The sequence below is a fragment of the Euprymna scolopes genome, chromosome 8, assembly GCF_053919585.1.
Source record: "Euprymna scolopes isolate OS-2025 chromosome 8, ASM5391958v1, whole genome shotgun sequence".
Lineage (NCBI taxonomy): Eukaryota > Metazoa > Mollusca > Cephalopoda > Sepiida > Sepiolidae > Euprymna > Euprymna scolopes.
Window position 1 is genome coordinate 87,987,847 of NC_136489.1, and position 11,134 is coordinate 87,998,980.

The 11,134-nt window shown below is 38.9% G+C and overlaps 1 protein-coding gene across 1 annotated transcript; it reads right to left on the bottom strand.

Annotated features, from left to right (window-relative positions):
- Positions 1-1,084: 1,084 nt before the first annotated feature.
- LOC145283628 (uncharacterized) lies at positions 1,085-6,359 on the bottom strand. The gene has a single exon (XM_080132580.1). The coding sequence runs from the start codon at positions 6,210-6,212 to the stop codon at positions 1,182-1,184; it is 5,031 nt and encodes a 1,676-aa protein (XP_079988706.1). The 5' UTR covers positions 6,213-6,359; the 3' UTR covers positions 1,085-1,181.
- Between the last annotated feature and the right edge of the window lie 4,775 nt (positions 6,360-11,134).

An 11,134-nucleotide genomic window follows, 5' to 3' on the forward strand; every position in this document is an offset into this window, starting at 1 on the left:
GTTCCTAACTAGAGCAGGCAATCAATCGATTTGATTAAAAAAAATGGGCGATTTCACCGATTTCGATGACAATAAAAATATGGGAGTGTGAAACATTCGTTGGTCCTCATTCAAACCCAGGCAACGTTGGGGCTCCCTGCTAGTGTATAAATTAAAATGATAATACAAAATAATAAATTTGTAAATTCAAAGAAAGCAAACCAATATCTTTTTTTAAATTTAACTGTTTTTTTTTTCTTTACGTTTTCAATATTGGAAATTTATTCCCCACAGTATACATTATTTTATGTATTAAGTTGTTTTTGGTGATGCTATTATTTGTGCAAATAATATCAAGTCGGTGCAAAAGATGTTGTCGGTTTATAGAAAGGACATTTGAAACCATTTTAATTGATTTTTATGTATATTGTTATTGATTAAGCACTGACTACTTCATTTAATCACATAAATTAATGTAAAATATAATTTTATGCATAAATTTTTAGTATTTAATTTGATAGTGTTCAATACATAGGAAGAACTAGGTAGTAAGTTATATATATGGCAATTAAGCTACACAGAATATTCCGCGTTTCATTCTTGTGATAACTTGAGTTCTTTCAGCTATGATCGAAACCGAAACCAAAACTTATGAAGAATTATTGGTAAAATTATTTAGAAAAAATAGTAGATGACTTGAGTGCCATCAACTAAAATCGAAACCGAAATCAAAATTTATGAAGAATTCTTGGTAGAATTATATATTACAAGAAATGGATTGTCATAACAATTAAACGACAGTCACTCGGAAGAAAAAAGATGTAAGCATGATACACAAAATAACACACACGTTATCGTATTAATAACTTTTATTGCGAACACATGCCTATCACGTTGTCTTATTTATTGCTTATTTCCAGGTCGGTAGACTAAATATTTATAGTTTAGTTATATTATTCGTGCAGATAACAGCATCATCAACAACAACATGAGGCTAATGCGTAACTGTATAATTCAACTGTGCAACATCTTATTATCTGGTGATCATGAATATTTAGAGTTATTCAACGGAATATATTTCAGTTGAGAGATATAATTATCGTAATGTTCTTTTTATTCAGTATTCGTTCGTATATGATCCTGTGCTGTCATGGCTGGTTTTTGTTTTGTTTTGTTTGTTTTTTTTGTTCATAGAGGAGAGATTATTTGAAGCGGTGCCTAGACAAAGATATAGCCAATGATTTATCTGGTAAAACATATTCAAAATCGTCTTTGCCATTCAGCCAATACGTACACATCAACCCACGCCCTTTGACTTCTCTCATGCCCCTAGTAACAAGATGATAGCCCCCAAGTTCTTTGAGAATTTCGGCCGTTGCATCGCTGACCTGAATCTGCAAGGATATGGAACTGGATTGCATCCGTGAAGCGGTGTTTACTGTGTCGCCGAAAAGGCAGTACCTTGGCATCATGACACCGACTATTCCTGCAACAACTGGACCAGAGTGAATGCCGATGCGCAATTGCAAAGTTGCTTTGGGTCTATGCTTGATTTTAAATTTCGTGACTAAGGACAATAGATGCAAAGACATTGTAGCGACCTCTCCGGCATGTCGGGGTCCTATTCGTTCTGGTAAACCACTGACCACGATATAAGTGTCACATATCGTTTCCACTTTATATACGTCGTATTTGATGATGGTGTTATCGAAAACATTATATATGTCGTTGAGAAAATCGACCATCTGAAATGGTGTACTTTCTATTAAGATTTCTGTGAAGTCAACGATATCACTGAAAAAGACCGTGACACATTCAAATAATTCTGGGGCTACTTTTCGACCCCTTTTTAATTCGTCGGCTATATTACTTGGTAAGAGTTGACGGAGTAAGTGTTCGGATTTTTCTTTGCTTTTCTCGATTTCTTTGGTGCGTTCCATGACGATGATCTCCAAATTATTTGAATAAGATGAAAGCAGGTTGATGAGATTGTCCATCAAGCCACCACTTACTGGGTAGCACTCTTCCAACATTAAATGTAATCTCCTGAAGGACGGTCGGGATGCGGGGACCCTATCCCAAGCTTCTGAAAGGATACGTTGCATCATTTTATTATCGAAATGTTCGTCGAGTAAGATGGGCCTCACAGTCAACATGTCTACTCCACCGATCTCTTTCCACATTGAAATATTATAACAGTTTTCCAGATGCCAGGGTTCTTTGATTATTGCAAGAAGCGCTTTTACAGGTATAGATTTAAGCTCGTATTCGTACGGTTCTGCAGAAGTTAATATTTCTGTTATTATTATTGCAACTGAATAAACATCACCATTTTTGCTTCCAGTTTTTATATCATCCAGACAGTTGGCATTGCCAAGAAGTTCTGGTGATGTCCATAATAAACTCTTCAAATCTTCGGAACACTCAACTCTTGGCTGTCGGTATTTTCCAAATCGAATTGATGGTGCGCCAAATCCGGCTATCTTTATCGTCCAATGACTGTCGATTAAGCAGTTGTAGGATGTGAGGCGACCGTGCGAGCCTATCTGCGTCTCTTCGTGCAAGAATCGCATTCCAGAACAGATGTCTTTCATGAAAGAATAGCGGAACTCCCAGCCGAGATTCAGAGATTTTACGTGTAGGATATCGTTTAAGCTACCCTTGTGCGACACTTCTAAAAACAAACTTACATGAGGGTAAGTGAGACAAGCTCCACCGTATCGAATCAGATTTATATGTTTTACTTGTGTTAGCATGACCATTTCTAGACGCACGTTTACATCATCATGGCTAATGCTAGAATTGGGAATGTGTTTAACGTACCAATTTTCATTATTCCATTTGTATGTTTCCAGGCTTTCCGATGTCAGTATCATCCGAGATCGTTTTGTGACAGATGTGCGACTAAACATGCTCACCTCTGGTTGACAATGTTGTACAGTACACCAATCGACTACCCAGTCGGTATTGTTTAAAGCAGACTTTTGGCGCGAGTGAGCAAGGAACTTCTTGACACAAAAATAAGTAACGACAAATAGCAATATTAAGCCAGCTATGAGCGGAACTACTAAAACTGCCACGTGTATCGAGCAATCTCTGCCAATTGCGTGCGGAAAACATGTACACTTGTAAGGTAAATTGCATCTGCCCTCTACACATGAATCACAATAGGCTTCATGACAGGCTTCGCCTTTCCAGCCAGGATCGCAGTGACAAACGTTTGGGCTAACGCACTTGCCATTTACGCACTTATGACAACTAATGATGGTACAGTTATAACCAGCATAACCAGAGTAGCAATAGCAGTCTCCAGTTTTGATACATTGCCCAGTATTATATAGAGTAACGTCACGAATATCGACCGGATAGAACCCACAGTTTTGCTTGCAATAAAATGGGGGTAATACCTTTTCAGTGCGAAATATCCTTACAGAAGGCCACTGTTCATTTGGATTCTCTATTATGTGATGTGTAGTTAGACTTATCATCCCAGTGTAAGAATTATATGTGATTATATTATAGTGGGAGGACACCGGCAGCATAATAGTTGCAACAGTAGTTAAATTCTTCATACTATTTTCAAAGGGGACTTGAACTAGTTTCCCTAATCCTTTGGCGATTAGCAAACGAAGATAAATAACATCATGCGAAACAGGGTTGACCTGTGCTAAAAATCCGTGATAGCCTAATCTTTCGCCGTATCCATTCAGCTGCAAGATACTAGTTAACCCTGCTATACGCATAGTCAGAAAATTGTGATTCACTATTTGTCCTGTAAGGGATCTTTTCGTTAAAATCAATCTGCCAATGGAATAAATAAGCAATAATGTAGCATCGTAACCTAATGCTTCTCTGGCACCGAGCCCTAAAGATGGATATTGGACCACACCCATTTGCCGTTCATATTTATCAATGGCAAAGAATCGATCAAGAACTCGAATCCACCGGTTACTATTTGCAGTGACATTGTAGGTCTCGCTTATTAAAAGGGTGCCTCTAAAGGCTTCCGTACACGTTTTAGGACCCCTCGCGCAGACCCCTTGATTTTGAAATGGAAATTCCCAAACATAACGACCAGTAATAACCCACTGGTAGCCGTGATCCGTGTCCAAATTGTGCAGGTAAGCATACCGCAATATGTACTTCTGCATACTGTTATGGGCAAATAGAAATATAATTCGACAATTCGAACTCGCAATCTTATTCATTCGAAAGGAAAAATATTTGTCGGTATCGCTTTTGGTTAAATGCACCTTATCAAAGATAAGTTCTTTTTCGATTTGGATGCCGTGGTCTTTCAGTACTACACGGAAATCAGTGCTTAAACTAACGTACGCTTCTCGGAGAATAATCAGATGCATCCACTTGCGTTCGAGAATTAAAGAGATTAAGGAATTTAATATAAACCTTTCCGGCCAACAAATTCTGTTTACAAATGGAAACATTCGTCTATCTGAGAAGATGCTTGCTGTATTTTCTGTAGAGATATAAGGAAGGTTCAGAGCTGTTAACTGTGGGTTTAATGCCATTGTAATCTCATCAGTCGTAGAACTAATAATACCTTGAACTGGTGTACGTGGATTAATATTCAACCCTGTTACATTATGAAAAGCATACAAAGCGTTCTGAACATCCGTGGTCGTATCTATGGTGACAAGGTTAAATTTCAATCCTAAACTGGAAAAGTGCTTCAAAATGATGCCTTCGTTGAATTCGTGTATGGCGGTGGATATAAAAGTATCGACGTCCGATTCAATTGGAATGCCTTGATTATTTTTAAAATTTCCCAGATGGACGATCTGCATTACGTCTTCAACTTGCAAATATGGTGTCTCTACTTTGATGGCTTTTTGGTTCACGACAGAGACTATTAGTTTCACTTTTTTAATCACTTGACATATCGAAACAAATAATTCCGCACGACCCCAGCGGATTCTTGAGGTGGCGTCAGCGCTAACGCACACACTCGGCGGAATAGTGGTATATTTCAAAGGAAGATCGGCATCAGGACCGGAATGAACCCTTTCAGCGTCCGTATCGCATAAATGAACGGTGAAATTTCCCGGGATTGGTCTATTCCTCGCAATCCGAATGGTGTTTGTTTTTGGATCCATCCACTTTTTCCATTCTTGTAAAGTTGTCTTTTCTATTTCGAAATAACTCGCCATTTGCGGCAAAATGGTAATGCGTTTTGAGAGAACCATTGGCTTTATCTTTTTATAAAAGTTGGCACCTAAATCTGGGAAGGTCACTTCAGTCCCATTGGATTTGAAAATCATGTGTTTCACATCATCGTAGCATTCGGCACAATTTGGAATCCGTGTATATGGAAATCTCGCCATTGTCATCGTAAGGTTAAGTTGAAGATCCGTGGTGTTATCCAGAATTCGGATTTTATTAAAAGTTACGACGCCCTTTGACGCTCTCTTTCGTATAATTTTATTCAGATTGTGTTCGTGTGTGCCATCGGATAAGCGCACTCGTGTGTATTTAAGCATCATCTCCCTATCATTGGTGTTATAGAAGGTTTTATGATAATAAGGGATCATTACATTGACATAAGCAATAGAGTCAAGACCAGTGGTTACTGGCGATCCGTTTTTATCTAAAATGGTGGCTATCACTTTGAAAGGATGATTTGCGATAACCTTGTCTGGTAGTGAGTTCGCAATCTCAAGACGATCAGCCGGTGTTGTAATCAAAAACGGGTATGTATCGGCAATTAATTTGTAGGCATGACACATGATTCTTAAAAGTCTAGGGTGTTTGGGAACTGAAAAACCTTGATGGGAAATTCCATCTAAAATGATTCTACCTTTAAATGCTTGAACAAATAATTGTGTTCTATCTGGCAGTGATCCACATCTAGTGATTGCTTTGGACCTGTCTATCCTCTCTGGATAGTCTTTGTGTATGACAGCAGTTTGACATAAACTACCGCCATCATCCTTCCATTCATCCGAAATATTCGCATTGGCAGCAGTGTTGACGCTGATGGTATACACTTTGACGATGGCATTTGATAATGGGCCGTCAGTTTCCTGCTTTCCAGTCCAGTCGACAAAATAGGCGATTATAGGCTTACTCATTTCTTCATTGAGCGGAACCGAGTAATGCATGGAAATTGCCGGTGGTATTTTTTTAGGTGGCGAATATTCTTTATCAAAGATAATCCTATAGAGTCCTAATGATTTACAGGAAACAAACACAAGTAAAATAAAGACACGGAGCATATTTTTTAGTAGAAAAATCGAATACCTCTCGGTTATTCATTCTAATAAATTCTCAATTATTCCATTAGGGATTGCCATTGCGACCCTAAGATATGTTCATTAATACAATAGTAATTTCGTGTCGTATTTTGACACTATTGCCATTATGACGTAAATGCCTCGTGACGTTATTCAAAAGTAAAAACATACATATCATTGCTGGCTCGTCATCATCGAGAGACAAAGGTCTGTTAACTGAAAAATTACGTCATGCATAGTAAGTAAAACAAGCAAAATGTTTCGAGCAGACTGTCAATAATGAAGGATAGTGTTTTGAAAAAAAGAAGAATGAAAAAACTTTTTTAATATATTGAAAAAGAGAAACATAACGAATCCGATTAATACTTAAATTTAACTTTATTCAATATTAATTAAAAAAGAAAAGCATGAATTAATTCAAAAAGGAAAAGTTGTACGTTGTACTTCCGTTGAAAAATAAACATAAGATTTAATGTATTTATTGCGGGCTATCATCCTCATCTTTCTTAGTTCGGCCAACTATTCCTCTAGCCTTCGTCAGGTGGTAACCACGACGGGTTAGGAACTCCGAATCTCCTAACTGCATTCTCAGTAATTACTGTCATCCACCATGGAAGATCAGATAATAAACACACGTGGATTTATAAGACCAAAAATCCAACCTTGATCGCCCTTCGGGGCGCGTGACGCAGTGGATACGCTGAATCTCTACGGTTCCAGGTGAGAATTGTCTGAAGATAGCGGTTTCAATCCTACCCAAAGCCGGTCAGAGGCTTACTTAGTCAAAAAAAACGACAACAACTACGGATGACAGTAATTGCTGAGAATGCAGTTAGGAGATTCGAAGTTCCTATCCCGTCATGGTTACCACCTGGTGAAGGCCAGAGGAATAGTTGGCAGAAACGTTGTGAAACAACTAAAAAAGATGAGGATAATAGCCCGCAGTAAATGAATTAATAAATAATACTCATCTCAATAATGAATTCCAATTAAATTGATATATAAGCATAAGATTTGTTTATTATTTTTATTTATACTTTACTGCATATATTGTATTAAATGGTAGAATTCTTCATTCGAACTTTTTGGAGTTTGGTGACTCTCTGAAGGTTGTTGTTTTCGATTAATATGAGGGACACTTTAGTGGACTTGTAGGAACAGCACCATTCCGAAGACAATGAAAGTTTTGCAATAGGAGAAGTAATTTTGGGATGAGGCGGATTCAGAAAAATATTTTCAGTGATTATGGGTCAAGAAGGCATATATTCACAAAGATATTTTATAGATTTTCAGTTTCACAGCAATAGAAAAAAAGTAGAATGTTTGTGAATATTGTAGAGTTTTGTAAAATCAAAGAGGATTCATAGCTGAGAGACTGAAGAAGTCTTATTTGATTACGATTAATCAAGAACCCTGCTTTACAGGAGTCAGAAAAATCGTAATCCAAACTTATCTGCTGCTTTATATTGTTGCGGACCAGGATATAATACCCTAGCTCGCCACAAGAAAATAATGAAACGAATGGAATTGAAGGAAACAAAGACTCAATTGATGGATAAGATAAACGTCGTTGATTTGCTGTTGAAAGAATGAACGTTTTAGTTATAACATGTGTTCATGTCCGCGCGTGTGTAACCAATGTTCGTTGCGGGACTGGTGTTGTAGCAAGAATAGGAAATGTGTGTTCATCTCAAGTTTGAGTCACTATCGTTTGTTCGCGCGTGGGAAGAGAAATGAGTGTTGTAGTGGAAATGAGAATGATAGTCCAGCGTGTAGACAAAGAAGAGGATATGAGAGTTGACATCAGTTAGTAGTCAGCTACGCGAAGGTGTTCTCAGGGACCAGTAGTAGATAGAGAGAGAAAGAGTGTAGGTACTGTCTGTTGGCTCGTGCCCCATACATAGTTGTAGGGGACGTGAACGCGTACGAGCGTGCGCCTCCCGAAAGGGAGGCGACTGGTTAGCCCAACCTCTCTGGTCGAGAGTTGGTCCTAAAAGGGTTAGAAACAGCTTGTCTCTTTGTTTTATACTCGTTTCCGGTGGTCTTTTGCGCATGTGTACATTTCCTTAGAAAGCGGAAGTGACGTCGTCCATGTGTGCGTTCGTGTGCGCATGTGTGAGTACATGTGTATACGTTAACGTGTGTGTATATACACGTCAATGTGAGTGTATGTACGCGAACGTGAATATATGTACGTGTGTGGACGTGGGCGCGTATGTTTGTGTGCGCGTATGTATATGACATAGCTTGAAATGTGAATGTGTGTTTTTGTGCGAGACTAGAAAGGGCTCGCACAATATAAATCATAATTCATTGAAAGTTGTTTATAAGCGTCACTGTTCATTTGATTTCGTATTAGGAAGAGAGTTTGGTGAGAAAAATTTAAATCATTTCAATGCCTAAGTTTAATACAGGTTGGCAGGCGATAATGAGTTAATGAGTTGTATGTGCCTGTGTTCGCTAATGTTTGTGCGTGGTCTCGGGTTAACTGGGCTCCACTGGTTTATTTAAAGTATTTAGGTGGCTCCCAGAAAGACCATTTCGAATAAATTTAGAAAGTTTTCAGATTGATCCAAAATATACTTATTTACTTTTATTCAGGATAGTGTATGCGCAGACGATGTGCGTACAAATGTGAGTTCACGCATTTTGATTTTAGAAGTCGACGTGTAAACATCGGTCGTTACAGCTGTAATGATACTACCTATCATTTCATCAAATGTTGATTTCTCCTTTCTTATGTCTCCGGGTAGAAAATGAAGTTCACATATCCAAAGAAATAAGTTAAAATATAATTATACTATAATGCGAACTCTTGTTAAAGTCTAAGAAAAAGTAGTAAAGAAACTTCTACAATATTAAATCAGGATTGGGGTGAATTGGCGAGAGGACATTATCATTACTATTCTTTTTCTTGCAAAACGTGAATTTAACTTGAAAATACTAGCATACGTAATACGGTAACAGAGGTTCAAACGTATCGAAATTTTCAAATTTCTTTGATGGAATAAAGCATTTCTATTTTTTACAAGCGAATTACTTATTAAGGCTTGAAAGCCACTCGAGGATACGGATTAATGAATGTAAAGTGGTAATGTAGTAAACGTTAATAGCGTAAGTTGACCACAACTTGATTATTAAAGGGGATTTTCAACTAGAACTTATTTACATTAGACTTGATGACTACCATACTCTAGTCGGCCTGGAAGCCAGCCAGTGGAAGAGTGTTCCACAGGCGGGCAGTTCTATGAAAGAAACTGTGCTTGTGGACTCTGCGTTTAGATTTAGGCTCAGATAGAGAGTGGGGAAAACGTATATAGAGGTTGTAGCTTGGGGAGTGTTTTTTTTTGTGAAAGTTGAGCAAAGAGGGACCATAGATTGGAGCTCAGACGAACACTTGCCATGAAAATAACGATAGAGCAGAGCCAGGCTCGCAACGTCTCTTCTGCAAGAAAGAGGCTGTAGGGAAGTGAAAAGTGCATCGCCTACTAGATTTCGAAGCCAGTTTTGAACTGCATGAAAGCAGGATAGGATGTGCCGAGCAGCTCCTGCCCCAATGTGGCAACAATACTCTATCTTATGACATACTTGGCTCTTATATATGTAAAGAATTGCATCGTCAGTGAGATACCTGCTGGAGCAGTAGAATGATCCAACCATTTTTCCGGCGATTTTGGCAACAGATTTGATGTACGTGTTCCATTTCAGGTCAGGTGTGAAGGTCAGTCCCAGAAGCCTGTCAAAACATGGTGCTTCCCCAAGATGGGAGCCATTCATTTTATCTGGGGGTCAGGGGGTATGATGAAAAGAGATAAGCTTGGTTTTAGATGCATTAAAAATAACCAGCCTTTCCCCCATTGCATCACGTGCTCAAGATCGGAAGAGAAAAATCAGAAAGATCTCGGTCATTGCTGGCCTTTGAATTATCACCATAGATGTTCGTGTCGTCAACATAAATCTCCACAAATGACCTAGGAATGTGATTTGGGAAATCATTGATGAAGATCAGGAAGAGATTTGGGCCCAGGATGGAACCCTGACAGACGCCAGTGTAGATACTTTGAGCTTTTGATTTCTTCCCATCGATGACTATTCTTATAAGCCTATCAGAGAGAAAGGATTTAATAATAAAACATTTCCAGTAATAGCGTAGCTGGCAATCTTGTGACGTAGACCTGTGCCGTTAAATTTGAACTCAACCTCAGATCAAAAGTCTTAAACTCAAATCCAACTGTTCTCTTCCCTCTGCACTAAAGCCCAAAATAAAGAAGACGGCTCTTTTATAGAGAGACCCAACCACATCTCATTTTAATACCCCCTCCCCGTCTCGTCACATCACGTGATTTTCAGTCCATAAATACCAGGGGGCGGCCATTTTTATTTTCTCTTTTTTTCTTTCCTAACACGAGCCGCACGATGCATGAGGTAAGGTTCTTTACTTTTAACCACACGCCTCCTTGATCTCTAAGATCAATAATTAGTATCATAGTCCGCCATCCACGCTGGGCGTCTTCATTCACGGTGCGATCGTCGAAGAGGCTCTTCTTCAAACACTTCAACATCAGCATCAATCTCCCCTTCCTCTGATGGCAAGGAGACTCTCCGTATATCTAAAATGTGACGAGGCATTCCGTCAATCGCTACCTTGTTTTTGGAGAGTACTTCAGTCACTGTACCTTTTCCCCAGCGAGTCGTGCAACGAGAATTCGGTGGTTTCACCCACACCTCTTCACCAACTGCGATGTCCATGCAGGCCTGTTCTTCTCTCTGTGTTACAGCCAATGGATGTCGCCATTCATAAGAAAAAATAGACCGGTGCGGCACTGAATTTTCGTCTTGACCAGCCTTCGGCGTCATATTGTACCAAAAAACTGCTTCTTGGGGCGAAATCTGGCTTCTTGATG